Source organism: Thermothelomyces thermophilus, chromosome 3 (genome assembly GCF_000226095.1).
Source record: "Thermothelomyces thermophilus ATCC 42464 chromosome 3, complete sequence".
In the NCBI taxonomy this organism is placed as follows: Eukaryota; Fungi; Ascomycota; class Sordariomycetes; order Sordariales; family Chaetomiaceae; genus Thermothelomyces; species Thermothelomyces thermophilus.
Window position 1 is genome coordinate 2,021,133 of NC_016474.1, and position 27,917 is coordinate 2,049,049.

At 56.4% G+C, this 27,917-nt stretch overlaps 8 protein-coding genes across 8 annotated transcripts; 4 read left to right on the forward strand and 4 right to left on the reverse strand.

Moving 5' to 3' along the window:
- Positions 1-75: 75 nt before the first annotated feature.
- On the reverse strand, positions 76-2,129 carry MYCTH_2304268 (uncharacterized protein). Its single transcript, XM_003662928.1, has 2 exons — positions 1,854-2,129; positions 76-1,797 (listed from the first exon to the last, which is right to left on the reverse strand). The coding sequence occupies exons 1-2, from the start codon at positions 1,918-1,920 to the stop codon at positions 293-295; spliced, it is 1,572 nt and encodes a 523-aa protein (XP_003662976.1). The 5' UTR covers positions 1,921-2,129; the 3' UTR covers positions 76-292.
- Positions 2,130-4,478: 2,349 nt separating this feature from the next.
- On the forward strand, positions 4,479-9,607 carry MYCTH_81000 (uncharacterized protein; the record flags this gene model as incomplete). The annotated part of the gene is made up of 4 exons (XM_003662929.1): positions 4,479-4,583; positions 4,655-6,991; positions 7,133-7,487; positions 7,575-9,607. The coding sequence occupies 4 exons, from the start codon at positions 4,479-4,481 to the stop codon at positions 8,825-8,827; spliced, it is 4,050 nt and encodes a 1,349-aa protein (XP_003662977.1). The 3' UTR covers positions 8,828-9,607.
- On the forward strand, positions 8,963-9,178 carry MYCTH_2126733 (uncharacterized protein; the record flags this gene model as incomplete). Its single annotated transcript, XM_003662930.1, has 2 exons — positions 8,963-9,019; positions 9,077-9,178. The coding sequence occupies 2 exons, from the start codon at positions 8,963-8,965 to the stop codon at positions 9,176-9,178; spliced, it is 159 nt and encodes a 52-aa protein (XP_003662978.1).
- Positions 9,608-9,713: 106 nt separating the features above from the next.
- Positions 9,714-10,996, reverse strand: MYCTH_2304273 (uncharacterized protein). The gene is made up of 3 exons (XM_003662931.1): positions 10,579-10,996; positions 10,280-10,472; positions 9,714-10,149 (listed from the first exon to the last, which is right to left on the reverse strand). Exons 1-3 carry the CDS (start codon positions 10,876-10,878, stop codon positions 9,848-9,850), a joined length of 795 nt encoding a protein of 264 aa, XP_003662979.1. The 5' UTR covers positions 10,879-10,996; the 3' UTR covers positions 9,714-9,847.
- A 315-nt stretch (positions 10,997-11,311) lies between these two features.
- Positions 11,312-12,584, forward strand: MYCTH_101762 (uncharacterized protein; the record flags this gene model as incomplete). The annotated part of the gene is made up of 3 exons (XM_003662932.1): positions 11,312-11,588; positions 11,765-11,859; positions 11,994-12,584. The coding sequence occupies 3 exons, from the start codon at positions 11,312-11,314 to the stop codon at positions 12,582-12,584; spliced, it is 963 nt and encodes a 320-aa protein (XP_003662980.1).
- Positions 12,585-14,039: 1,455 nt separating this feature from the next.
- MYCTH_115802 (STE like transcription factor) lies at positions 14,040-18,071 on the reverse strand. The gene is made up of 4 exons (XM_003662933.1): positions 17,214-18,071; positions 15,503-17,135; positions 15,344-15,427; positions 14,040-15,120 (listed from the first exon to the last, which is right to left on the reverse strand). Exons 1-4 carry the CDS (start codon positions 17,332-17,334, stop codon positions 14,703-14,705), a joined length of 2,256 nt encoding a protein of 751 aa, XP_003662981.1. The 5' UTR covers positions 17,335-18,071; the 3' UTR covers positions 14,040-14,702.
- A 4,094-nt stretch (positions 18,072-22,165) lies between these two features.
- Positions 22,166-23,347, forward strand: MYCTH_2110132 (uncharacterized protein; the record flags this gene model as incomplete). Its single annotated transcript, XM_003662934.1, has 5 exons — positions 22,166-22,233; position 22,399; positions 22,485-22,575; positions 22,632-22,968; positions 23,029-23,347. The coding sequence occupies 5 exons, from the start codon at positions 22,166-22,168 to the stop codon at positions 23,345-23,347; spliced, it is 816 nt and encodes a 271-aa protein (XP_003662982.1).
- Positions 23,348-25,369: 2,022 nt separating this feature from the next.
- On the reverse strand, positions 25,370-27,742 carry MYCTH_2304280 (uncharacterized protein). The gene has a single exon (XM_003662935.1). The coding sequence runs from the start codon at positions 27,667-27,669 to the stop codon at positions 25,615-25,617; it is 2,055 nt and encodes a 684-aa protein (XP_003662983.1). The 5' UTR covers positions 27,670-27,742; the 3' UTR covers positions 25,370-25,614.
- Positions 27,743-27,917: the final 175 nt, after the last annotated feature.

The following is a 27,917-nucleotide window of genomic DNA, read 5'->3' on the forward strand; positions in this document are numbered from 1 at the left end:
AGTGTTGGCAATAGGAGGGCCACCTCGTCGATCGTTTGATACAACAAATTTTTAATATATATATATATATATATTTTCTTTTTGAGTAGGAGTGAGGGGAGAAAGAAGATGCCAACCTCCAACCACTCCCTTCTAAAGGCTTTTGTCTCTCATGCAAAGGGCAGGAATCCATCTTCCTGCTGCCTGCTGCCTGCTGACTGCCCCAAAAACACAAAACCACAGAGCACATTACTACCCCGCGAGACATCTGGCAGTTACCCATCACCATTACCATCCAGCTTGGAGGATCGACTCAGAAGCGACTAATCCCCCTCCCAAAAATCCACGACACGACCCAATAGATGGGCACCAACAGTTTATTCCGCCACGACATGCTCTTGGTCAGGTACGCGCCCCGCCATACTACCCAAGCGACCCACCCCTTCAACTCGTCCGCCTGGCTCTGGTGGATGGCCTTCCAGCTGCCCAGGTACGTCAGCGTGCCCCAGTTGCGGAACCGGAACGGCTTGTCCTCCGCCCCGCCCCCGCCGCCGGCCGCGGCAGCGCGGTTCAAGGCCTTGGCCAGGTAGGTCGCCTGCTGCGAGGCCACCTGCGCCGTCTTGGGCAGTGTCCGGTCGTTCTCCATGACGGCGCAGTCGCCGATGACGTAGACGTCCTCGAGGACGCCGTCCGGCTCCGGGGCGGAGCCCGGCTCGCTTGTGCTGGTGGTCGTGCGCGCCCGCAGGTAGGCGTCGGTCAGGATGCCGCCGGTGCGGGCGTCGCGGAGGAGGTGCCGGGTTGTGGGCGGCGAGGTGCTGAGGGGGTTGGCACCCGGGAGGGGAAGCCGCTTGGCGGCGAGCTTGGCGATCAAGGGGTTTGGCATGAGGCCTGTGCTCCAGACGACCAGGCCCGCGCCGACTTCCTCGTCGCCGTACTCCTTGATCTTGATCTTGAGGACTCCGCGGCGGCGGCCGAGCTCCCCGTCGGCCAGGCGGAGGCGCTCGAGATGGTGCTCGGTCTTGACCTTGATGTTTTGTCGTGAGAAGGTGTCCATGGCGTACTTTGCGAGCGCCCGGTCGAACATTGGAAGAACCTTGGGGGCCACGTCGTAGACCGTGATGCTGACCAGCGGGGCGAGCTCGGGGTAGATGGGGGCGAGGTCATCGCGGATAAGGTCGTGGAGCTCGGCGGCGAATTCGATGCCGGTCGGTCCGCCGCCCACGATGGCGAAGTGGAGGAGCTGGCGCTTGTCGTCGTCGCTGAGGTGGTCGGACCCGCGGGGATAGGCGCACTGCTCAAAGAGGGAGAGGACGCGAAGGCGGATGCGCCGGGCGTCGCCGATGTCGCGGAGGAAGTGTGCATATTCGCGGACTCCCTCGATGCCAAAGGTTTGGCTGTACGCGCCGCAAGCGATCACAAGCTTGTCGTAAGGGATCTCGATGAGGTCGCCCTTGGGTGCCTTGCCCGGCCCGCCGGTTTCTGATGATGATGAGGGAGAAGGAGCGGGGATGACCGTCTTGCTCGCGGCCTCCTCGGCCGCGTTCGTCTCAACACTAATGATCTTCCGTTCAAAGTCGATGTCGTCGGCCCAGCCCTGATAGAAGCCAATCTTTCCCGGGATACGGCGGACTGGCTCCAGAATGGTGCGAAACTCGAGGGTGCCGACAGATGTGGAGGCTAGCAACGGGGTGAAGACAAAGTAGGAGCGTGGCGAGATGATAATGCGCTCGTACTTGGCTGGGTCAAGAGTGCGAGCGAAACCATACCCTGCCCAACCTGAGCCAAGGATCACTACCCGCTCCTTGTGTGTGCCATTGTCTGGTGGGATCGGTTAACGAGACGGACGCACTTGGTTCGAAGCCGAAAGTACTTACTTTTAGCGATACTAAAGCATCGTCTTGGAGCGTTTGTCCGGCCTACAAGTTGGCGGCACCAAGTCATGTTAGGACCGTAAAGGGGCATCTTCGAGGCAGATAAAGGTGATATCGGCGGCTTAATATCCCGGTTCAGTCAACGCTGCTTTCCGCTACCAACTCCTGGATAGATATCACGAGGCTCATTCACATATTCAACCCGAGGCTGTGTGTAAACTACCTGTGTCCCCAAAGATGCATTTTACGGAAAAAAAAAATAATAAACGAAAGAACCAAAGGACAGAAGAGGTTTGACAAAAGTCTGAACATGGTGGGGGTTTATGAAATTGTTCACTGATGTCATGGGGCGTCCACGAACAGAAGCGAGCGCCAAAATCCACAGTCGAAAGTTTACAGAGGTAGCAAGTTCCGGCTGAGCCCGTGAGCGGACTGGCTTGCACTAGATGACTCCTCCCTATACTGACTTAGGGGGCCTTGAAGACAGAGCAGGGAACGGCTCAAATCGGGTTGAGGCGATTCCACTGCTGTCAAGCCTTTCTAGAAGTTCTCCAACGGCCGGACCCGAGGGGCAATATACGTGGGTGGTACTTCATTGAAGGTACCTTGACGAGTACCTATTCTATACTTCAGTCCACACGCACATGAGGGCACATAAGGTGGGTGCGGTAGGTACCACAAGAGTACTAAAGCCGTTGGCTTGGCTTGGCGTAAATGCCGCTAACGCTCCCCACTTCATCCAAGTCCAGCCAGCGGCTGGGTCGGGGTGGCTTGTGCTGCGGTTCGGGAGGCCCCGGAATCCGGATCTGTTACAACACACTCAGCCCTGAACAAGAAGGCTGCGGTTCCCGGGCAGAGCATGGCATTTCTAACTTGCGCTCTAACAAAGAGTATCACGAATGACTCCCTCATCCAACTTCCTTAGTAATCTGTACAGATCACAAGGCACCGCTTGATCGGGGTCATCGGAAATCCTCGGCTTCCGCATCTCAATCACAAACCATCTTCTTGTATGGTTTGGATCGATTTGCGATTTATGATCTCCAAAACAACAGAGCACGTCCACAACATACCGGGCAGCTGTTTATTCACCTACCGTTGACGATAATTGCAACTGCGTGGTCGATCAACGCTCAAGGGCTCGCACCGCACCAATTCCATTGTCCAACTTGTTCGTTCAGTTGTCTTCAGAGCTTTCACCACATGTAAGGTAAAGAAGGCCATCCCTGCGACTGAACATGCCAAGACTGGTATCCTTCTGAGACAGACAATGCCGTTGAAACCTGTCCTGCGTGCGGTGGATTCTGCAGAGCAAAAGGCGATTTCTAGCTCCGTACTGTAATACAAGTATATATAGGTACTGTACGGATTACATACTCTGCATGTGCGTACACACCTATGCTACAAGTAGTCAGTGCCTGCGCGTTGCCTCGAGCTAATGCTCGTCCGTAGCAGTGTACTTGTTCGACACTTTGCGATGTGCGAATCCGAGTTTTTATCGTGACCATTTTGGCCGGCGTCGGCGGAAACCCAAGGTACCGTGCTGCCGGCATTTGGTCCGTCAGGTAATCGAGCGCATGTACGGATATTTATATGCAGATTATTGTACATAGAGAAGAACATACAAACCTAGTTAATTCTTACTGTCCTTGTCTGAGAGCTAACTACCTTTGGTTACGAGTGTATACATAGTACCCTACACTTATCAGTTGCCCGGTCAAAGAAGTTGCATCCGATTAAGTTCACACCTGCTGCATGTCGGTCATCGCTGCTGCCGTCCTTGCATTTCATGCCCAAGATGCAGGCAACACAATCCCGTGTCCTTGATTGGTTGTCTTCCCTGCCCGCCGAGGGCTGTGAGTCGCGCGAAGCTGGGCACAGCAGGGACGGGAAGGTGCTGAGTGGGGTTTCGCAGCGCCCTGGGCCAGGGACGGACGGGTGCCGAAGAGGGCGGCTCCCTGCTGAAGGGTTGCCTAGCAACGGGACCAAGGTGCGCACGAGGGGCTGTTAGACTTGTTTACTTTGCTGGGCCAATCAGGGTAGCGGCTGGCCGATTGCACCGCACCTCGAGACACTACAGAGCACCCTTAAACACCAACACGGCACGGTTCTGGCCAGAGGTGCAGCCGTGGTTGACTTCACCTACGTTCTCTCGCTCACCACTGTCGGTGTCCGGTTGTAGCTGTTGCGCGGTTGCTTGCGGTCAGCATTTCTTTGTTGTCGCAAGACACTTGATACCCCTCCAAAGACCAGCATCAGTCGTCCGAACCGGTTGTGGCTGCGCCGTTGAGCTCTTCCCGGCTTTTTGATTTTTTTTCCTAATTGGTGTTTTTTTCCCCGAAAGTTTGTTTGCCTGTTTGCTTGTCACCTGTTGTGCGCTACGCTCGATTCAAAGAAACGATTTGAGGCGCTTGCAGGAGCAAATCAAAGCAACTGCAAGACCAAAAGCAACAACGCAGGAACGGCCAACCAAGGCTTTTCTATTTTGAGCATGACAATCGAGGAACCAGTATGTACCGACTTTGCATCTTCCACTCAAACAAGACCGCCAGGCTTGCATGGGCCGAGTTCTCGAACTAACACTGTGCTTTCCAGGTGCAACCTCTGCGTCTCTCCAAGAATAGCGCAATGCCTTCCCCAGCAAAGGTCAGCAGCGCAATTCCGCGCCCGCTCTCGGAGGTGTCGCCGACCGAAAAGCGGCGGAATTCGCCAAGCTGGAACCAGACCACCAAGGTAAGCTCAACACATCGCACCAATCGCTAGTCAGGAGACGTAGGCTCACCTGTTTCTTCGCAACGCGCCAGAAAATGACATTTACCGACTCGTCTCCATTTCAGTCGTCCCCCTTGGACGGCACCACCACGTCCCCGCGCATGTTTTGGCAGAACCGCAGCTTCAACTCGGAGAACAGCTACAACAGTAGCACCGGCTCGCCATCGCCCTGCCGACGGTCTTCTATCGAGCGTCTGCAGAAGGCTTCCCGCGTCAAGAACAGCAACATTCTCGCCCTCGAGCACAAGAACGAATACGACCCGACCCGGGTGCCCCACGTCGAGCGCCCACTGGCTAAGGTCCAGAGAAAAGCATTTGGCGGCACCGGCACCACCACCGGTCCCCGCCCGGAGAACCGTCCCTTTGGCCACCAGAGAAGCGAGAGCAAGACCGGCGTCACTGCGTCGAGCCCTTCTAAGGCCTCGCCCGGCCCCATGAGCCAGCCGGTGCGCCCGACGACACCCAGCAAAGATCAGCCCTCTCCGATGAAGTCGTCGCTGTCGAGCCGCTTCAAGAGCAGCTTCGACCCGGAAACAGGCACCTGGACAGACACGTCGGGCGACGAGCGGACCCTCCCCGAGGGCAAGTCGCTTCACCGTCACCAGAAGAGTGTCACGTTTGACGCCGCTCCTCCCCAGGTCAACGAGTACGAGATGGCCACTCCGGATATCTCCTCGATTGGGAGCAACTCGAGAGAAGGCAGCTACGATTCGGAGGAGGAAGAGGATGACGACGACCACTACATGTACCATGGCGGCGTCGACCCGGATGACAGCTTCGACGCCTCGCTTGAGGATACCGACAAAACCCCCGTCATGGGCCCGGACGAGTGGAGGCAGGACAGCCATGATGATTCCTTTGAGCGGAGTAGTCCCATGCCTGAGGAGCACCCTCACATGCGGAACCCGCTTCATCATCATCGCCGCACCAACTCATCCAACTCGAACAGCGAGAGCCGCCCGTTGCCGCCTCTCCCGGGCATGGGTTCGGCCGCTAGGAGCTTGCCTTCGCCTCCGCCCGCTTCTAGCGCTTCGCCCGAGTCCCATAGCATCGGAAACGGCAGGATGCCGCTCGAAGAGCGCCTGAGGCTCATGATGCTGTCCGACGACGGAAAGACGGCGGCCGAGCAACAGCGGGAACGCCGGATGAGGCGCGCCGGCGCTCGCGAGCGCGCAGGGAGCCAGACCCCGGAGCGCGAGAGCAGAAGCCCCAGCGCACAACCCCATTCGGACTACGAAGAGGAAAACACGGTTGGCGAGCTGTCGGGTCTTGAAGAGTACCAGCTCCCTCCCCGCATCTCCCGCGAGTCGATCCTCCGCCGTGTGAACGGGAACAAGGCACTCGACCGCGAGCCCGATTATCAGTCTTCCTCCCCAGCGGGCGCTTCGGGCGCCGAGCAAGTCCTTCAGTACGATCCCGACGTGCCCATTCCAAGCACCGAGGACTCTATGATGGATGAGCTCTCAGACGGGGGCAGCGTCATCATCAAGCGCGATCCCGAGGGTATGGACTCCGAAGTTGACTCGATCGCCGATTTGTACCAGCGCTCCGAGTCCCTGGATGATCATGATGAAAATGATCACGAACAGAGGCCGTATGACGATGACAGCGAGAGCCAGTACTCGAATGATGAAGAGCCGCAGAGCGGCGAGAAACAAGAGTCATATGATAGTGACCACGTTCCTACCCCGCGGGGCACCACTCCCACGGAGGAACCTCCCACGGTCGCTCAAGATCGGGAGGTCTGCTCTTCGCTTGAGCTTTCCCACCGCAATAAGGAAAGTGACTTCTCCAAGGGCGTCGACTCCTGCGTGCTTGCCAAGCCCGAGGAACAACAACTCGCTGCAGAGCCCGAGAAAGCGAGCATGGCCGATGCTCAGGCCGAGGAGGAACGTCCTATCACACCCGAGCAGCAACTGACCAGGTCGCTCACCAAGCCCGAGTATGATGGATCGGGCTGGGGCGAGCCTGAGGAAGGGTCTGATGAACCGGGCACTCCCGAATCCGTCATTCACCATCCGGTTCCGAACAGCGAGGATGAGGCCGCCCGACAGTCTCCTGCTATTCCCGAACAGCTGGCCACCATCAAGTCGGCATCTGGCTCTAAGCTCAAGACCCGGCCGTCTGCCACCCCTTCGGACATCGCAGCCATGCGGGAGGCTCGCCGCCAGGTCAGCCGCGAGGTTCCGCCCATTCCTGACCGACATCGGAACCGCATCTCGCGTGACATGGAGCCCGAAGCTGGCGAGGCCACAGGCGAAGACTTCCTGGAGCGCCATCCCAGTTTTAAGAATCGCAGCTTGACGCTGGATCTCGACCTCGGTCTCAGCCTTGACCAAGATTTCGACCGGGTCATAGAGGCTCAAAAGGTTGCGTTCCACCAAGTTCCTTTAAGTCCACCCTCGACGACTGCAGCCTGTCACTTCCAAGCGGAAGAGAAATCGACGGGACATGAGTTGCCTCGCACAGCCACTGCAAGCGACTTTGCTAACCTTTCTCAACGCAAACAGCGCGGATACCTGATGCGACAGAACACCAAGATGGTCACGGCCAGCGACAAGGACACTGACGATCGCGGTTACCGGTCAGCCGGTAACTCGCCCGTCAAAGCGGCTCGACCGCAATCCTGGACCGTCGAGCCATGGGGCAGCGGGCAACGGAAGCGCAGCTACCGGAAGCGGCACCCTGTGACCGGAGGTCCTGTTCCGCCGCTGCCCGGGCAGGAGAGCAACGCCGCTGCTCCTGGACATGCTCACGAGGACGACATGGCCAGTATCGAGTTGGCCACCGAGGAGAGCGGCGAGAGAGGCCGGCTCTTTGTTAAAGTGATGGGAGTCAAAGACCTTGATCTGCCGCTACCCAAGAGTAAGCTAGAGAGACCTCCCCGGCGCTCACACACACACACACACACACACACACACACGAAGCAATCCCACTAACAAGAAGTGCCAGACGAGCGCACCTGGTTCAGCTTGACCCTCGACAACGGCGTCCACTGCGTGACAACAGCCTGGCTCGAGCTGGCGCGCAACGCGCCCATCGGACAGGAGTTCGAGCTGGTCGTGCCCAACGACCTCGAGTTCCAGCTCACGCTCAACGTCAAGCTCGAAAAGCCCAAGCCGGCCCCGGTCAGCAAAAAGGCCCTGCCCTCCCCAACAAAGACATCCAAGCCCAAGACGTCGGCCTTTAGCCGCGTCTTCGCTTCTCCCAAGAAGCGTCGCGAAATGGAGCAACGCCAAAAGCAGCAGGAAGAGGAGGAGCGGCTCGCCGCCCAACGCGAGGCCCAGGCCCGGCAGATGATGCTCAAGGCCTCCCAGCAGCCCACCGCTTGGGATCTTCTCAGCCCACTGGCGGCCGAGGACGGCAGCTTTGCGCGCGCCTATGTTTGTCTCAAGGAGCACGAGTCGCGCTGCTTCGGCCGGCCGTACCAGGTCGAAGTCGCGGCTTTCAACGAGTGGGCGACCGAAGATGCCACGTTTGCGTCGAGCGTCAAGAGCAAGCGGAACAACACCAACTCCAACAACCCGTCGGGCAACGGGCCGGTCCGACGCGCCCCCTACAAGATCGGCAAGCTCGAGCTCCAGCTGCTCTTCGTGCCCCGGCCCAAGGGCGCTACGGACGACGACATGCCCAAGAGCATGAACGCGTGCATCCGCGAGATGAAGGCGGCAGAGGAACGGCTCTCTCGCGGCTGGGAGGGCCACCTCAGTCAGCAGGGGGGTGACTGCCCGTACTGGCGCCGTCGCTACTTCAAGCTGGTCGGCACTAAGCTCACGGCGTACCACGAGGCCACACGCCAGCCCCGTGCCACCATCAACCTGGCCAACGCGAAGCGGCTGATCGACGACCGGCGCACGCTCATGGAGAAGGAGACGACGGGCAAGGGCGGGCGCCGGCGCCGCTCGGCGTTCGCCGAGGAGGAGGAGGGCTACATGTTCGTCGAGGAGGGGTTCCGCATCCGGTTCAACAATGGCGAGGTGATCGACTTCTATGCCGACTCGACCGCCGACAAGGAAGGGTGGATGAAGGTGCTGGGCGAGGTCATCGGGCGAGACAGCTCGGCGGACGGCGAGGACGAGAACGGCGGCGGTGGCAGGGGCATGAAGGGCAAGTGGTGCGAGCTCGTGCTGAAGAGGGAGGAAGCCCTGAAGAAGAGGGCCGAAGGACGGAGGGTGCATTCGCGGACCAAGAGCATGTACGTGTGAAAGAGCGAGGAGGAGAGAAGGCGGACGGGGAAGAGGGGTTACGGTCTTTTTTTTTTTTCTTTTTCATTTCTTTTCTTTTTCCTCTGTCACGACGTTTGATGAGGAGCTTGGGAGTTGGGGTTGGGATGATGTTGGATGGATAATGATGCGTTGATGCTGATGTTGTTGGTGCTGGAGGAACGGCCGGACATGGTTAGTCATGTGGAGTTTGTGTGTGTGTGTGGACGTATGGGACAAGGGGCTATGAAGGAGGATGACGACGCTTTCGAGGGCGAAGACGGGACGGGCTGGGGGGAGAACGACGAGGTGCAGGCGGAAACGCGCGATGGGCATACCACCAGGCTCGGCTAGTCTCTGTTCTGCCGGCGTCCTCCTCCTCTCCTGCTTTTTTTTTTCCTTTTCCTTTTTCCTCCCCTCTTTCTTCTTTCCTTCTCTTTCACCTTTCCCACCGAAGGGGTGGTGTCATCTTGGGGGCTTGCAACGGCCCTTTCCGAGCATCTATCTGTGTCGAGCAAGCGCACTCTGTTTTGTCTCGGCCGCCCGCTCTCTTCTTCTCTGGGTGTGCTGCGCGGTCTGAGTCGGGTTGTCATTCGCTTTTTCGATTCGTTCTCCGGGCTCTGGACTGCTCGACTCGGTTGGACAGAGGAGGACACGATGATGGTTCGAGCTGGCTTGATAATACATACCCAAGGACAGACAAGTTGGGGGACTCTTTCGTTACGCTTCTCTTTTGTGTACGGAGCTTTTGCTGTAGCAGTCAGTGTATGGAATATATTTTGCACTTAGGACGGTCAAAAATGCTGTGTGAACTATTATTTAGACCGGTTGATTATCTGCGGACGAACTACCCAAATCTGTAGGTCACTTCTGTGAATGGCTTTGTCCAAAGCCCGTCCAGGAGAGTGTCTAACTTTGTAGGTGGTCGGTCCATGGCGCAAGTGATTCAACTTACACATTCCAAGATTGTCTCGTGAAGGGACTCGACTTTTTTTTTTCTTGTTGCATTCCCAGTCCTTCGGTCTAACTGCGCTCTGGCGACTCCTGCTGCCGATTCCACTCTATACACTCGGCCAGGGTCACGCCTTTGCCCCCGAAGCAGTCCAGAGCGCTCCCGATGGTCAGGTCCACCTTGCCGCCACTCAGCTGCTTCACTCTCTCCAGATCCTCCAGGTTCCGGCCCCCGCCGGCGTAGGTCACTGGGATGCTGCACCACTGTGCCAGCTTCTCGACCAGCTTCTCGTCAATGCCCCGCTGCAGACCTTCGTTGTCGGCCGCGTGGATCAGAAACTCGGAGCAGTACGGCTCTAACCGCCTGATGGAATCTGAGATGAAGGCGAAAGGAGCGGGGTGGAGTGGTTAGGTTGTGAGCGGACACGATGATTTAATGAATGGTTTGGTAGAGGCGATAATGGGACCCGGGGGGGGGGGGGGGGGAGAGCGAGCTTTGCCTACCCTGGTTGACCTCCACGTCGGTGATGGTCTGCCACTTATCCATGGCGACGAACCACCTGTCCTCGCCGCCGTGCCGCCGGCAGCTGAGGTCAATCACCAGCTTGTTCTTGTCACCGCCGAGGGCTTCAAGAACGGAATCCAGGCGGCCCTGGGAGAAGGTCCCGCCGGGGAAGAGGAAGGAGGTTATGATGACCTAAATTTAGACGACGGGGGGCATGATTCTGTCAGTCGGGTCAGGAACACAATGAGAATGGATAAACGTAAAAACATGAACAGAAACGCCAAGCCCGTCCGCTCACCTTCTCAGCACCGGCATCAATCCATTCCTTGGCATTGGAGTCGTTGATGCCGCCGCCGACCTGCAACCCTCCGGGCCAGGCGGCGAGCGCCTCCCGCGCGGCATCCTGGTTGCCCGGGCCGAGCATGATGACGTGGGCGCCGGTGAGGGCATTGTCGCGGTACAGCCTGGCAAAGTGCGCGGGCGGGTGCGGCGAGACAAAGTTTGTCTGGAGCGAGCTCGTCTTGCTGTCCAGGGTGCCGCCGACAATCTGCTTGACCTGCCCCGCGTGGAGGTCGATGCAGGGACGGAACCGCGTCATCTTGGCCGACGGGCGGTTTGTGGTATTTTTTTTTTTTTCGATTGAACCCTGACAAAGGGGGACTGATAAGTTAGTTTCCGATTTCAGTCGGAAGCGAAGCCCCTCCTCACCAGAATCCAAGGGGGGGTCTTGTTTTAGGCACTGAGAGCCCCCCCAGGTGCCTGGATTATGGCGGGGCAAGAGCCCCGCGGTCGCCGGCCCTGGAGGGGCTGCGCTTGGCACTGCACTGTTACGGAAAGTTCCCTCGAGTTGGTTAACTCGCTGGGCCTGGCGATAAGATAACCGACGCCAGCCCATTGAGGTCCCATGGAATTTTTTAAGCCAACCCGAAGCTCTGCGAATCGAGCGAGTCTGTTGTTGATCTGATCCGTCTCTCCTATACCGCATTTGTTGACAACCATAACTGTTGAGCGCACAAAATACCTCTCTCACAATGCCAGGGCTGCTTGGCAAACGCAAATCACGATCCACAGAGGAGGAGCCAGACGCGATCGTTAACGCACAGGAGCTCCTCAGGCGGCACTTTGAGGCGCGCTTCAAGCCGCTCGACATCGCCGCCCGCGCCGCGCCCGCCAAGCCCACCGCCCACAACGACTCCCGCGGCGACGACAGCGATGTTGGCCATGATGCCCGCGATGGCGAGGCCGATCTGGACGAGTCCGACTCGGAATGGGACGGCATCTCGGACGACGACAGTTCGGGAGGGGAAGGTTGGTGCAATCTGGCTACCTGGACTTTCCCCTTCTCTTCCTTCTTTTTTTTTTTTTTTTTTCATTCTTCTTTCCCTCCAGCTTCCTTACCCTTTTCAATATACAATATGCCCTTCCTTGAATCACAGAAACAGGACGGGAATAAGGGGCAGGATTTGGCTGACAAAGGAGGGTAGAGACGGAAGCACCAGCCGTTGAAGTGGTCGACCACACATCCACTGTTTCAACTACGAGCGCAAAAATGAGCAAACAGGAACTCAAAACTTACCTCGTAAGGCTGACCTCTGGCCCACGCATCCTCCGGATGGATTCTTCTTTTTTCATTTTTATTGAAGCGAGAGATTCACGAAGAGAAAATGAACCCACGGTGTTGCCGCACGGGATTGCTGCTGACGCTTGGCCCAGTCTTCTCGCCCGCCCGATCCAAGCCGTACAGCGGCACAGCCGACGGTCAAGAAGACAAAAACACAGACCGACGAAGACCAACCGGAGGACAGCGCCGCTTTGCTGGCCAACGACCTTGCCCTGCAGCGGCTCATTGCCGAGTCCCACATCCTCTCGGCTGCCGGAGCGAACCCTTCTCACTGGCAGTCCCAGCACGCCGCCGGCACCGCCACCAACTTGCGCCCCTTCGCCGCTGGTCGTACGGCCCGCAAGACCACCGACATGCGCATTCAGGCACTGGGCGCCAAAGAGAGCATTCTCACCCAAGCCAAGATGCCCATGTCGATGAGGAAAGGCATCGTCAGCGCCGCTGCGGCGAAGGAGGAGAAGAGGAGGCGAGAGGCACGCGAGAACGGCATCATTCTCGAGCGCGAGGTCAAGAAGACCAAAACGACGAAAAAGAAGGGCAGAGGTGAGAGGCCCGTTGATCTGCCCGCTGTGGGTAGAATGAGAGGCGCCGAACTACGCGTTAGCGCCAGGGAGGCGCGGGCCATTGCTGAGTCGGTGAGAGGGCCCGCAGGCAAGGGGAAGGGCAAGAGGAGGAGGAGGTGATCATGCCTGCGACTTTGCTGCTCACCCGCTCGTCAAGCCACAAGGAACTCTCTCCCCTGCGCACCCAAAACTTACAGCATGCTCGACACGGCATGCGTTGGCCAAACCACCTGAGGGGAATCATTCGGGGACTCGTTACCACCAAGGTCCATGCCCAGTCGGAACTCGGTCGGGAGACACCCGCGGACAAAGGTACGCAGCAAGGCCGAATGACCCTCGGGGGTTGGCCGCGCCGCCGTATCCTGCGCCTCAACCTCGTATTCCTGACTGAGCCTTTTCCTAAGCACTTGGCAAGGCCAAGGCCAAGATTACGAATTTGAACGTGTGCGAACGACCTGAAAGATAAGCTCCGATGCCAAGGCCACCGAATCAACACCACGACCTTCCGTCGACCACGCAACTAGCCAACCCGGTCATCACACCGGGCCGGCTTCGCCTCATTGAATCCGGGAGGCTCAACCACCGACCGCCCGGCCAAGGCATGTGTCTTCGACAAATCGGTAATGTGGCTGCTCATTGGCGATAACTTCACCATCCGGGTGCCTCCCCCAATGTGACGACTACCGCGCCAGCGTGTTCCGCTGTCTTGACATCGGCACCCAGGTTACTAGAAGTCTCTGACTTCAATTGTAAGCCGGGCTGCCCTGGCCATTGCGACACGAGAACCGAGCCTGCATAGTGCGCCGTAAACCTTTATGGGTATTTTAGTCAACCACAATTGTGACGCGAGGTTACCGTTACATTACCTGTACCATGCTTGACAGAGTGCAAGATCAGAGCTGTCATCGTGCCTTGCGTCCACACCTGTGCCTGTGTGGGCCAACCACTTGTCCACAACTGCAAGCCACCAAGGGTATACGAACAAGTTTGCTTCGTGCCGCTGCGCTGCGCGTGTATGTATGTATGTAATGTACATGCATACCTTTGTAATGCGGACCTTCTCCCGGGTTCCGGTCGCCGGACCGAGACCACATTCTCGGCCGCGCCCGGGCCAGCAGCCTTGGGACTCAGCTACCTGCGCCGGCCAGCGGCCATCTCCCCTAACCACCCCCCCCCCCTTTTTTTTTCGCCCGCCGGGCCACCAAGACACCCCTCTTTATTCTCTCCCTTGGCCGCCATGGCCATGGCCTGCCCCAATCTCGATCTGGGATCGTCCGGCAGCTTAGCAAATCGGGAGACCGGCTGTTGCGGACGAGGGTGCGGATACTTCCTGCTCCGTCCACGTTGCTATTTGTATGTACAGTACATGTATCTATGTATGTACGTACATAGGTACATCCATATATATGGTACATCTCGATCGATACACACACCTACCCACATCGCAGAGAGATTGGATTAGAACCACTTGTCTTCATATCACATTATACAAGAGAGATCAGAGAAGGTGATCGGGAAACTGCCGGTGACACTGTTCGAGAATCATTAACATGGCACATTCGGACCGCGTAGAATCGAATCACTAGCAGATTGAAAGGGTAGTTTTCTTTTCTCCGTTTCTCCAAAAGCATCAATTGCCTCGCCAGCCGAGGTTGGTATCTCTCAGGCACCGGCCACCCGAAACAACTCGCGGTCCATCTAACGCGTCCGCATATTAAAACGAGCCAGAAAGAGAGAAAAAAGGACAGGAAAAAAAAAAAGAAAAGCCGGGAAAAAGAAGACACAAAAGACCAAGGCTATATATACAAAGCCATATATTTGCCTTTCATCCTCCCTGGTCCTCACCGCAAACACCCTAGGATTCGTGAAGCGGGGCAAGACAGGACCGCCTATCTCAAACCCCTTTCCCTTCCCCTTTCCCCATGTCTTAGCGCCTCCCATCTCTAGCATGAAGTCCACCCATCCGCCTTTTCCCAGGCCACGCTGCAATGCCTCCCTACATACAGAAAGAGCAACGGAGGTTGACACAAGAAAAAATGACGACGTGTCACATCGCTGATGCCGTGTTCTTCCAAGTTCATCGTCTTCTGAGTCCGGAAAAAAAATCCAGCGATATGATAGAATACCGAGGCTCTAAGGAACCGAAAGCAATAGAGAACGCAAGTAAAGAAGATAAGGAAATGTCAGTCTCTCCCTCCTGACAGTAGATGTCTCGGCCATGGCCAGTCCAGCCCCAAATTAAGCCAAGCCACCTGCGTTGATGGCCTGTGGTTGGCTGAGGGTCATTGGCATGCTCAGCGTCTGGAGGCTGTTGAACGTTTGAATTTGGCCTAGACTTTGGCTATTTGTGGGGGCAGCATTGCTTGAAGTGGCGTCGTTGTTGTTGTTGTTGTTGCTGCTGCTGCTGCTGTTGCTATTGCTGCTGCTGGTGTTGCTGTTGGTGTTGCTGTTGGTGCTGCTGTTGGTGCTGTTGTTGCTGCTGCCGCCGTTGTTGCCGCTGACAGCCGCGTCGAGCGACGTGGTAACATAGCCATTCTCGGACGTCGGCGAGGCATCGTCAACCGAAGACAACTGGTCTTCACCGGAGTACTGCTCCTCCTCGCCGGAATGGAGGCTGCCCTCGGCACCGTCATTCCGATCATGGGTACGCTTGTGCCTACAAGGAGATAGCACGTTAGTCACTGCTTCAACCGAACCAGGATAATACGGTCGGATTGGGAGTGTGTTGTGCAGTGTTGCTGTGTTGTGACTTGGCCATCTCTCTAGGGTTGGATCCTTGGTCCGCTCTTGGCGTGCCACTTGCGCAACACTGCTGCTCAACTTCCCCATTGTCTACTGACAAAGGAAATGATACAACCAAGGAAATGTGGGGGGCATACTGTGCTAGGTTGTCTGATCGGGAGAATGCCTTGCTACAATAAGGGCAGATGTAGGGTCTTTCCTGGGTGTGTGTTCTCACGTGTCTGGAGAGTTTGGTCAGATATACAGCGCAGGCGGTTCGCACGTTTGACAAATGAAAGGTAGTCCGGGGTCCTTACCGCTTCAGATGCTCCAACCTCTTGAAGAGACGGCCACATGAGGGAATGGGGCAGGTGTGGGACTTCTGAGGATAGGGGCCAAGCTCCATGACCGTTGCGGACCGGGCTCTGCGTACCACATTGGGGCCACCGTGCATCATGGGCCGTTGCTCGTTCAGCGGAGTTAGTTCGTCAACCGGCAAGGGAGAGTAGTCGTGTTGGTGGAGGGCCATTGGGTTAAGAGCAGGGCTGCCCTCCACTGTTGAGAGCGGCGTCCCGTGGCGCGACAGCTCGACCACTTCCTTGTGTTGGGCCATCGAGTTGTTGTTATAGGTCATGCCCTGGGGCGAGGCGTCTCCGGACTCCTCGCCCTCGGCAACGGGGCCGACCGAGACGGAAACCGATCTCCTGAGGTCGGAGGGACGGTGGGTCGCAGTAGAAGCTGCCGTCATGGACCCACTAGTAGCCGACAGGGAGGGTGGAATGGACGAACGGCGTCTTCTCTGCTTGTACGTCGGCGAACCCTCGATAACGGAGGAGTAGACGTTGTTGGACCCGTAGCTCCGGGGGAACGAAGGGCCGGCTAGATTCGACGGAGGGAGGTGGATCATGCCGTTGAGGGCGCCGACTGGGTTGAGGTCCGGGATGGCGCTGTACAGGCCAGTCTCCTCATTGGCGATGTAGGCGGGCTCGCCGCTGATGGCAAGCGCCTGCTGCGGAGGCGTCAGAGGCTCGAAGGAGAGGCCTCTTTGGCTGTAATCCTCATAATGCGAAGACACAAACGACGGGGCAGGCGAGTACTCCAAACCAAAGGCGGGCATGGATGTGTGTCGCTGATGCGTATGCGCCATTGGCACGCCATTCTGATTGTATTGGACGCGCGAATACTCCGGTTCCCGCTTGATCACCGCCTGAGATTGTGACACATTCGGGGTCATCGCCATCGACCCGTAGGGCGTCATGGAGTCCAACGCATCCGACATCGGAGTCATCGCTTGCGAGATTGGGGGCATTGACTGAGGCAATGACTGAGGAATCTGCTGAGGCATCATCTGGGGAGGCGGCATCGAGTCGACCGGCGCCACGACTGACGAGGTGTCTTGCTGCTGGGAAAAGGAGAGCGGCTGCGGGTTGAAGGACGACGAATTCGCCTGCTGAGCTTTTGTGAGCTGCTCGTACAGCGACTGCGACGAATCGAACTGGAACGAGAGAGCCGGCTCGCTGACGGCGACCGTCGTTGCCTCTTGGCCCATCTTCTCCCTTTTCAGGTCACGCTCGAGCGCGTCCAAGAAGAGGCGGTCATGAGGGACGCTGTACCAGTAGAAGACCTTCTGCTTCTTCTGCGTCCGGATGCAGTTGTTCTTGTAGAGAAAATCGAGGAAAGGGCTCTTGGGCTCTTCGAGCGTCGCGTCGGTTCCGGACTTGAGGTTGCGGAGATCTGAGAAGATACCCTCTTCGAACTTTTTCGAGTTCTTGACCGGCCTGCCGAACGCCTGGAATCGGAACGACAGGCATCGAACAATATCTGTACCGGAAATGTGGAACAGGTTGTTCCAAAGCACGCAGGAAACGTACTCGCCAGTCGGCAGGAGGAACCGCCGGATGTATTGGTCGGGGGACCAGTCAACCGGCGCCGAGAGGAGAAAATACTTGACTGCAGGCCCGGGTTAACACGTGCTCTCACCTCTCTTTCCCCCCATCGCCACTCTAGACGCCCGCCACCAGCACTTACGATTGTCAACCTGTTGCAGAGCTACCTGAGCATCGTGTGGAAGTGATTGCTGAGCCTCAGCGCTCAGCATGAACGTCTCTGGAATTTGTTGTCCGGCCATTGTTGCATTCTGGGTGTACATAACGCGACAGCGACGGGTTGTGGTTCGATCGCTCGGACGCGGCACCCTCTTGTCGCTGTATGCGAGTGGTGACGACCAGCGGCTGGCGACAAAGGCGAGGAGTCAACACAGTTGAAATGCGACCTTGAACCCAGCAAGGCACGGGTGTTCTCAGGCTCTGCCTGCGAACGTATAAAGCGATTCTTTTGTGTTTATAGGTCGAGATTTCCGAGGCCAGCCCGTGACATAGGAGAAACTGCCCAGCTCTTCAATCCTTCCCCAAGATTGCCTCGAAGCGAAAGCGAAAGTCCGGGGCAATCGACAACCCGTGCGAGCTAGTTGTGCCGCGGTGTGGCGCGGTCGAGGACGAATGTTGGTTCGGTGCGCTCGCGGGCAATCGGCCGAGAAACAATCGACGAATGAGAACGCACAAGGTTCTTGATTTTGAAACGAAACCGATTGAGGAAATGATGCCCAGATATCGATATCTATCAAACAGGCTCGGCGAGCTGCTCAACAGGGTGCGTGGCGGCACGAACGGTGGCTGCAACGCGAAATGTCGGACGCTTGGAAAGAGAGCGCTGCGCTCGGGCTGCTGCAAGAGGAACGAGGTGATTGCCTCTGGGATCCTGATCGGCAAGAGAAAAAAAAGGAGGAACTGGCTGTGCAGTGCGCGAAAGGACACAATACACAATGAGGCAGGAGAGAGAACAAGGTAAATCCTCCTGCGACACGTCCAGCAAAAAGGGGGAAAGAAGAGAGGGGGGCCAAGAAGAGGAGGTCTTTGGAAGAAGGATCGCGAGATGGACAGAGAGGGCGGGCGAGTGGGCGGCCCTGGGGGGTTTAATGACTTTGCCCGTCGCTTGCTCGGGCCCCAAGGATCCAGGGTACCTCTGGCCAATGGCTGGGGCCGACTGCAACTTGCAAAAGTGGGTCTCCTAAAGTAGTGCTCCGTTGTGCGAGGGAAGGTGCCCCGCCCGGTGTAATCAGAGCGTGCTGGTAGAATGGAAGCACGGACTCCACCGCCAATGGATCTGCACCAATTCGGAAGAGTGCCCCGGCACAAGCCCACAAACCGTTGCCTCGCTTCCTCATTCAACAGATTCCACTCTCCGTCATGGCAGCCCGCTCCGAGATTCGGTAGCGGCCACAAAAAGCAGCAAGATTGTCACCAGGATTTAGTGTAGAAGCTCGCTGCAGGGGACAAGGCATCGGTGGAGGCCGAACAGCCAAGCACCCGCGATGACCGACTCGAAATTCTCCTTTGGCTTGAAGGTTGTCCCTGGCGCAAAACTGGGGGCAGGCCGGCGCCATGACCTTGAGGGACTGCCCGGGATCGCCTCGCCTACGGCTTTTGGGTTGCTCTGAGTCGGTCCCCATTGCCTTCGCCGGCCGAGGCGGATGGCAATGCTGGAGTTTTTCATCGGGTTGGGCTGAGCGAAAATGATTGATGATGCTGTGGCGGGAGCGCAACAGCCCTCTCTGGTGGAGTCCCTCACCATATCAACTTCGGCCCGGCTTGCACGGCACTGCCTAGTACCAGGCCCCAAGCACGAGACAATTACTCTAGTTATGAACTGCCGATTGCAAAGAGTACATATATGAGATCTTCCTTGTGGGTGAAGAGTGCACCCTGGCTCTTGTGATGAGTGCACGCGTCACAAACGGATAAGCGGATGTCTTTACTTCATCCCGTCTTCCTCCATGACTGTGGTTTACTCATTGACTCGTTACCGCCTGCCACGGTAGAGCGGACAGGGACAAAAAGGTCATACTTTGCAGAACCTTGGTTGTCAATTCAAGTCGGGATAAGAAAATCCATGCCGCGTTGTTTCCTTTGGCGAGCTGCCCATCCAGCTTCCCACCATTCATTAGTTGACGCGCCATCGGTGTCAAGCACAGCTTGATCATGCTGTTAATGCCTCTGCGCCTAATTCGACATACGGTTCGTCGTGGCGCTCAGTTTTGTATTCACGAAGCCAGTTCTGCTTTGTTGAGTGTTTCTGCGTTCCCCTGAATACAAAAAGCATTGGCCACGAGTGCGCCGGTCTGTGGAAGCGCTCAGAGCGACAGCTGAAGCGGCCGCCTCCCTTGGCCTGGACGGGGTCGCCCGCCCGAAGAGGGCGGCCAGACGAAATTGCTGGCCATAAAAAAAGTAATAATAACCATCTCGGCTATAAGCAGACTACACTACACAGTACGGTGCAGTTCGGTGCTACCAAAGTGGAGGGACATGGGACCTCGTCATCAGCCGCTCGCTGATTGGGCTTCTCGCCAGGCAGGCGGCCCTGAAGAAAAAGGGGACGCTGCGTCTCTCTTCGTTGACTTTGTTGGTGAATTCGCCCTCCACGAGCGACAGCGCATTTGCGCCGTGTTTTGGCTGCAGCAGATGGTGGAGGTCATAGGCTGTACGGATATTGAGAGGGAAATGGACGGGACGACTGGGCAAGGGTCAGTCAGACCTACATGCAACAACGACTCAACCACGTCTTTGTTTGTTTATGCTTCATCAGACATAAGTCCATTGTCTGACGTCGAGAGATTACCCAAACATGCCAGCCAGCGGGAGGAGAGAAGGATCGGGCCATCGAGGGAAACTGGTTGAAGAGGAGCATTCCATTGCCGTAGGGACATATCTTTTCGCAAACATACAGATATACGGATTACAGTACTAGGTTACGCTCAAACTGCTGCGAAGAGCCTGGCCCTGTCGTTGCTGCCAAAATGGCCGAGGAAGCAGCTTCGAACTGCAAAAAGTGCGCAGTACGAAGTACGAAAGGTACGGAGGTACACACTGTCCAAGTCAACGAGTGGACCAAGCAGAATCCTTCCTCAGGCTTCCCGTCCCTGCCGACCGTTGCCCATCGCTTCCCACTTCCAGCGGCTGGCTGTCAGCCGTCGCCGTCTTTGCCCGACTGGGAATCCCAGTCAAGTGCAGCACGCGAGGGGCGGGCGGTGTCCAGCCACAAATTTTGGGCTGGCCCTCCCCACCCCGGTCAAATCTGAAACATGCTTCAGAAATAGCTCAGTTGGCAGGCCAGGGATCCACCCCAAATGCTCTTCTGGTCCGAGCTGTCGTTCTCTTGGCGCCAGCGAGAGCCTGGACACGAGCAGCGCAGCTGCTGTGGTTTGAGTAGTGTACTTTCACCAGCGGTTGGTGCTTACACTACACTTAGACCATGTCAACCGTTGATGCTCCCGCCTTTTCAGATGGCCTACAGAGTACCAGCAGATCGTTCGGTCGTCGCCATTGACTTGCCCCTCCAGAACTCTTCCCCGCAGCAGTGCCACGAGAGGTTCCCAATTTGTTGGCCATGAGCTTACTGGTTGTTAGCTTCCATTTTTCTTCCTCTGGCAGATCCTTTCCGGCGTTGCTCAGCCTTGTACGGCATATCAAGGTGATTACTAAGGCAGTTAGTTACTCCATAACCGCCAGATTCCTGGACGGCGCAGCGACGCAATTTCTACTTGTTATGTCGTCGCGAGGATATGCATAATTACCTGGGAACATGTCTCCCCTTCCTCTCTCAACCAAGGAAATCTCCATGACGCTCTTCACTCTGTCCAGCAGCCGCGTGTATGCAGAGCATCTTATCTGGCAGGTGGGTACTGCCGCTTGATCGCCCAGGCCGGCATTCTGAAACACAAAAACCACCTGTTTCAGAAGCTTGATGTGTATCGCATATAGAGGGGCATACACTAATCCGCACACTACATAGTAGTGTACCTACGGATGCGACCCTCTCCACAGCGGCAGACCCCGCTGGTCAACGGATCACGGCATGCGGGCTTCGTGCTGCGCAATCTGCCTGTTTTCATCCTTCCCCGGTCGAAAGTTTTGCTTTGTCCGTAATGGTACTCCGTATGGACGCAGCAGTGGTGTCCCCCGTACGTGAAGTTGTATCGTGCAGCTCCTGGCGCTAGCTCGATCACGCCGAGAAGTGGGGGAGGCTGTTGATACGTCTGATACGGAGCATCTCTTTCTGCCAGGGACGTGGCGGAGTGTCTCCGGGAACTTTGTAAGTTGTCATGTTCTCCTCTCGGAACTGGTTGCTGTTGTTGCCTACGAGTACACACCCGATCGTAATCCCTCGATCCACCAGTTGGAAGCAATCCCTGCAACTTAAGGCATGAATAGCGCAGTTTGAAGTTTGCTCTTCATGCCGGAGCCAGTTCAAACTTTGCTGGCCCATCTGCCCATCTGGCTGAGATCGTGTCCATATCTCTCATCTTGGTGTTTGGAGAGGGATTTCGTCATCTACCCAAGTCCCTGTTTCACCATTTTGGGGTAAAGGAAGCCGGGATCTGATGTCCACAGCCCTGCTTTCTGCCCAGCCGCCTAATCGCGGTTGCCGGGCCACCGCCGCCTGGTAGTGTATGTAAGGATTACACAGTATGCAGGTACGCATCCAAAGGGTTCAATCGACGACGGGGGGCAGAACCGAACAGGGTAAGCAGGTGTTCAAACCAGGACAACCCTATGGATTCCTTGGCTTTGCATGTTCGTGTGCGCACAAAGATAGCTCCTTTGTAATCCGCAGACGACAGTAGATGCGCGGCGAATGACGTCTGGCGGCCCGGGTAGGAGCCCGGAGGCCGAAGAAATGGGCCGCTGCGAGCTAAGAGTCGGACGCTCCCCAGTCGCCATGACCATGCCCTATCATATCTGTTCAGATCCCGCGCTGTACGATGATGAAGCGGGCGTGTGACCATCCACTAGTTAAAGCCGAGTACACCATGCAAACCATGCGCCAGGACGGCGGTAAAGATCCGCTTTATGCTCTGCGTATTCGTGTTTGATTCATGCAGCGAGCAGATCTCGTGTCGCCCGGATCATCATCCGTCGAGCAACATGCCGCTTTGTCCTGCAAGGCTGGTGTGCAGCGACGCCGCGAACAGCTACCTAGTCCTCAGCGTAGTGTAAGGGAGTGGGGCAGAGCTCTGCGGCGACGAGAGCTGAAATCCAATCTTGGAGCCTCGTTAGGCTGATACAGGCGGGGCAATCTTACAAACTCACCGACTAGCCGACATGGAAATGTACTGTGTAATGGAGCATTACACTAACTACACTACAAGGAGTTGGAGTGTATGTACTGTAGGGACCTATGTAATCCGTACACTATGTGCGTCCTTGGTAAGACAGCGCCTATTGTTAGAAATTATTACCACAGGATGCGCCGTTCCCAGTGGACCAACGAGATTCGTTCCCCGCCATCCTTCAAGGAGGGACAAAGTGTCTTCTGAGAGAGCGCGAACTGATGTGTTTGTTCACTCGTGGTTCAATTTTTACTTTTTTTTTCTTGTGCTGCCCTTGCAAGCCAGTGTGCCGAATGCCAAGGGTATTGGGAGTTTGGGAGTTCTGAAGTCGAAACGCGTAGACAAGGGGTTCTGCTATTGGCAGATCTCGAAACACGCATGGACTTGCTTCGGCTTTACGACTGAGGAGTTCGAAGCAACGGCGGGAGGTCGGCGCAGTGGGATTGTGCTCTGCACATCCTTCCGTCCTTGTTCTGCGGCTTCGATTGGTGTGCCTGGCGGCCCCTGGCAGCTTCCCTGCATCAGCGCGGCGCTGCTCCACGCCCATTGCGACTTCTGTGCGGAGACTACACATACCGAGCTGCTACGCTACGACGAGGTCGCAACAACGAGGATGGTGTAAGAGTAACCACACCAGGTACACTAATGGACACTACACTAATTAGTGGGCGCCGACAGGATGGCTGACGAGCTCTCCCTTGCAATGCAACCCGATGTTCTACACTACTCCGTATCCCAAGCCGCAGTCGGGCAGTCGCTCGGTCTCATTCTTGAGAGCGGGGCAGACAGGGCGTCGGGCGATTTGCTTGAAGTGGAACTGCCGACTACCGATTTTAGCCTGGCTCGTGCGGCTGCAGAGTGCGAAACAAGCGCCTTCGTGCTGCCCGCGATGGAGCTCAGGGGCTCGGGGAAAGAGATGAAACTCGAAGGCCTTGTCACAGCTTTTTCCAGAACAACGGTTCGCACCTTGAACAATGGGAACGGCTTCCACCACTGAGGACGATGCTTTTTCGGAGTATACAGCACACAGTATCCACACGCCAAGTCCTTGTACAAGTTGTGGCGCGCGAGAGTGCCTGTGCGATTCTGCCAACTTGTGAACAGAGTGGAGAGGTTCGTCGTGTGGACTCAAGTGAAATTATTGAAATTACTAACTCAACTATAGGGATCCGTCCGCGTTGGCAGCTGGGGAAAAGCGCCGTCATAAACTGTTAGGCGAGAACATTGGGATATCTCGGTAACCTTACAGGTTCACGGGACTCACGAGAGATCAACAAACTACTGCGTCGTAGTGGACATGCAACTTCAGCTCCGATGTTGACCCTGCCCTGGCGAATCACAACCGAACCATCTGGAGGTCGCTTTCGGGAATCCGCGCCTGAACACCGTGCGCTGATGCCAAGTGCTCGTGCGCGAGCCTCGCCCACTCGGGGCACACCTTGGACTATCTCTTGTGTAATCCGTAATCCGTACGTTTTCCGTACGTGTAGTTATACTTCGTCCCTCGTAGTGAGATCCGTACCTCGATTGGTACCTGTACAGTAGTAGTTAGTAGTATCTAGTACTAATTTATCGTGCCTCTTGTCTAACGATGCCTGATAGTTATCTGTGGCGTTGACAACGGCGGGCTTCACACTCGAAAGGAAAGCACGAAGAGGCAAGCAATGCGGAGTCCGAATCCAGAGAGCCAGATGAACAGAGTGTATCCCCGCATCCTCTTTTGGTCAACTCCCTCGTCGTTCTGGGGCGGTTGGACTTTCTGCAACCTTCTTTCCCAGCCTGACCTGGCTGCAGGATCGTGTGCTCCCAGCTAGCTACCTACCTTACCTTAGTTAACCACCATGCAACCAACACTTGTGGTACAGCTACAGGGCCATCAACAGTAGATCGGCCATTTGAAACAGACACCACAAAAGGCACGATCACCCGTGATGGTGGGCGATTTGTCAACCATCCCTGCATTCCCCTTCCTGCGGTGGCCCCCAATGCAGGGAAGCATCAACAGCATCAACGTTGACCTCGCGCGCTCGGACAGCGGAGCACTCCCACGCCAGTGTGGCCAAGCGGCGGGCCCCGTCAAAATAGTTGGAGTCTGGCCAGCCTCGCCCAGCCATGGGCTCCAGGGGGTCATTTCAACCCTTTCTCGCCCTTCTGTCATGGGGTCCCATCCCCGTTCGTCGTCTTCCCGAATGACCTGCCCTTCGGGTTGCTTGGCAGGAGGAAGGCATGGATCTTCGGGACATCCCTGTCGAGCCTCCTTGCGGAGTTGGCAACACGACCGTTAAGAATCCCGAATCGCCGACGTTCCGCGCTTGCATAGCTCACTGGCCGTTAGATCGGTGGCGGAACCCTCCTGAACTCCAGTTTCCTTCATGGGCGTGTTCTGCATTGGTGGGCCCCGAACGGCATCAAGCCATGTCCTTAGTGTATTGACAAGAGAGACGGCATGTACGGATACACGTATTGGATACGATCGGTGATGATAGTTGATAGTTAGCCGATGTACTGTACAGTACATACATGCGCATCTACAATACTCCGTACCCTGCGCAGCTTACACTACACTACTATGCACACAGTACTGCCTGCTCCGGGTGACCTCGCGAACGCCATCCATCCCTTTCCCATGTTTCCGCATCCTCACAAGTTGATCTCCGCCCAACGTGACACCATATGCCCGAGCCCATTGACACGAATTCCTTGTTGGGGCGAGATAGGCATTAGCTTGGGGAAAAAAAGAGTTTGCCATCGACAAAAAGAGGAGAGGACGATAACTCGTTCGGTCATTATTTGCTGATTTGGGAATGGCAACCGTCTCACCCCTGAGCCCTTGGTCCTTGCTAGCGTGGTAGTTAGTGTATTGGGCTAAGCTTTCCATAATGTATGTATGTACTGTACATACATACATAGTACAGTACAGTATACCATAGTGTACGGATTACACTACGGAGTACAGTAAGATGAAAGACAGCTCCACGAGAACGAGTCGGAAATGTTCCACCCCAGACAAGGAGGACCACGAAAACAAGTGGGGACAATGGCAGGTGCAAAGGGGGCAAACGACTACGACTCTGATTGCGGACGCTCATGTTGCTTGCTTTTCCCATCGGCGACAGCAACGGGACAGCAACGGGACGGATCATTCGCGTGTCGATTCACGAAGCCAACAATGTGCAGGACAAGTAACTACAGAGCAGGTTGATCTTCTATTCCAAGGCACTTCGGCCGACCATTACTCCTGGAGAAAAAGGCTGGACAACCCAACTAGAGATTCCTCAATTCCTTCTCCATGGCCTTCAACTCCTCCCTGACCTTGGGACAGTAGTGTTTCCGCAGCAATTCCCCCTCCCACACCGTAGCCGTAAACGGATTGCTGCCCTCGACCGTTTCGGCCAGCGGCTTGTATGTGCCGTCGCCCTTGCGCTCCTCCGTGTTCCAGAGCGCGTTGACCTTGCGTCCGTGAGTGTGCAGAACGTCGTGCACCATGCCCAATACCGCCTGGCACGACTTCTCGGGCGTCTGGAGCGCCACCGTCATGAGCTGCTTGGTGAAGGCCGCCAGTCGTAGGGGGGGCACCGAGCGGATGTTCCAGGGAGGCAGGAGCACGCTGCTTAGGCAGCGCATCAAGAGCACTGTAGTGGTTTGGAGGTTCACCTTGTTGTTTCTGCGGTTGGCCGGGTTGCCTGCCGAGGTATCGTCCGGGTCGGAGAGGTGAAGGGATTTGGCGCCGAGTTCGATGTCCGGGTTGACCGAGAGGCTGAGGAGGCTACGGTAGAGGTTGGTAATGAAGAAGGAGAGATCCAGATGCAGGTCTGAACGGGCGTTGTGGGCGTCCTGGCCTTCCAGAAGCGCGAAGGCTGTCACGGTGCAGAGGAGGGCTTCTCTGCTGGTGTCGCGAACCACAGAAAGTTCGTCATCTCCTTCGTTGCTGTTGGATTCCCCATTCGGGTGCTCCTCAAGTTTCTCGCTGTCCCGGACGAGGTCCTTGAGGGCTTCAAGAAGGTCCCCAAAGAAGTCTTGGTTGATCAGATGGGCATACTTGGCAAGACCCTCGAGCACAGCACCCATCAGGTGTGGCGTTCGAGCCTTCAAGATACGGAAGTATGTTGCGAAAACCATCTTCAGAATCTCCGATTGGATCCTTTCCCTCTCTTCATGGCTGACGGTGGCGTCAGCTAGAGCCATCACCTTGTCGACCTCCTTTTGCTGCTTGAGTAGTTTCCGTTCCCGCTTGGTCCGGAACTCCTTCTTTGCCTTTGGCTTCTTGACGCTTGGTTGATCACCAGGGCGGCTAACCTTATCTTGCGATGCCTTCCCGGAGAACTCGGACAGTAGTCGCAGCTGCAGAAAAGTGTTGAGCACGCTCTCGTCAATTCGGTAGTCGCGAGCCTTCATCATCTTGGTGAGCAAAGACACTGCTTCCATGGAGGCGTTTCCTTCTTCATCTTCCCGAAACAGTGTCTCCAAAGTTTCCCGGCACTTGGTGAAGTCATCATCCACCTTGCGCCTGCTCAGCTTCCTTACGAGTATCCGCAACAGTTCGCCCCGAAAGTTGAAGTGTGGCACCGCAGTGACGAGTGTGCAGGCACACGTGAAGGCAACGCTGGATATGGGCTGCCCTCCTTTTCGAGACTCGGTGGCTGGCGAAGATGCATGCTTCGCCAAAGTTTTGATGTAGTTTTGATACCCGGATACGAGGGCCTGCTCGTACGTCCGGAGCCGTTTCACTTCCTTCGACAGCTTTTCTCCAGCGATATCTTCAGATGCCGGTCGTATCCTGTAGCCGGGGATGACGTCCTTGTAGACGGTCATCTGGGTAACAATGCAGAGCTTTTGGATGGCGAGAATTGGCGATTCGCCGATGCGAGCTAAAGCCTTGAACGCGCCAGGATGCTCCTCCGGATCCTCGTTCAGCTGGGTCGCAATCTTTGCAAGTTCCTCCTGCGCTTTTCGAATCTGCTCACGCTCGGAGATCTTGGGCACTTCTGGCGCGGCTTCCTCAGGCTGTTCGTCGACGGCGCCGTCATCCTCATCGCTTTCGAACCAGTCGGCGTCGCCCGCTATCGACTCGACATCGTCTTGGATTTTCCATGTCCCTTGAGGAGTCTTAACGGGCAGCCTGCCCCCAGCTTCGCTACCGTTCTTTTTTGCTTCCTTCTTCTTGGCTTTTCTCGATTTCAACTCGTACTCTTGCTCGAGGTCCCAGTTTGCGGCGCTCTTGAAGAAGGCTTTCTGAATTTTGTTGTCATTCTCCCTAGACTCTTGACCGTCCTCAAGAGGCGGAGTAACTCTCCTCCGTTTGGAGGGACGGGAGCTCATTTCGATTGCGTCAGACAGGCAGAGGGCTGGTGATATTTGGCGGTTCTGGCGCTGGTGTCCCTGTATTCTTTCCTTGCATTGAGCCCTGGATTTTTTTTTTCCTTGGGTCCTCCCCGCCAAGACGAGAAACCAGCAACGCAGCCCACGAGACGGCTACTCTTATCGGTGGCTTCTTATTGGGCTTCTGATTCTTATCGGCCCCTCCGACCCAGAAAAATTTCTGGATGAAGAGGGTTCGGGGAGAGAGC

What these genes read in the sequence shown, in the direction of transcription:
- MYCTH_2304268 (XM_003662928.1), bottom strand. Translation starts at nt 1,920, where the DNA reads ATGACTTGGTGCCGCCAACTTGTAGGCCGGACAAACGCTCCAAGACGA. An exon ending in ATGCTTTAGTATCGCTAAAA is followed by an intron (nt 1,798 to 1,853) that starts GTAAGTACTTTC and finishes CGATCCCACCAG; the next exon opens with ACAATGGCACACACAAGGAG.
- MYCTH_2304273 (XM_003662931.1), bottom strand. Translation starts at nt 10,878, where the DNA reads ATGACGCGGTTCCGTCCCTGCATCGACCTCCACGCGGGGCAGGTCAAG. An exon ending in TTGATGCCGGTGCTGAGAAG is followed by an intron (nt 10,473 to 10,578) that starts GTGAGCGGACGG and finishes GTCTAAATTTAG; the next exon opens with GTCATCATAACCTCCTTCCT. An exon ending in CGACGTGGAGGTCAACCAGG is followed by an intron (nt 10,150 to 10,279) that starts GTAGGCAAAGCT and finishes CCTTCATCTCAG; the next exon opens with ATTCCATCAGGCGGTTAGAG.
- MYCTH_115802 (XM_003662933.1), bottom strand. Translation starts at nt 17,334, where the DNA reads ATGTACACCCAGAATGCAACAATGGCCGGACAACAAATTCCAGAGACG. An exon ending in TCTGCAACAGGTTGACAATC is followed by an intron (nt 17,136 to 17,213) that starts GTAAGTGCTGGT and finishes CCGGGCCTGCAG; the next exon opens with TCAAGTATTTTCTCCTCTCG. An exon ending in AGGTTGGAGCATCTGAAGCG is followed by an intron (nt 15,428 to 15,502) that starts GTAAGGACCCCG and finishes CAAACTCTCCAG; the next exon opens with ACACGTGAGAACACACACCC.
- MYCTH_2304280 (XM_003662935.1), bottom strand. Translation starts at nt 27,669, where the DNA reads ATGAGCTCCCGTCCCTCCAAACGGAGGAGAGTTACTCCGCCTCTTGAG.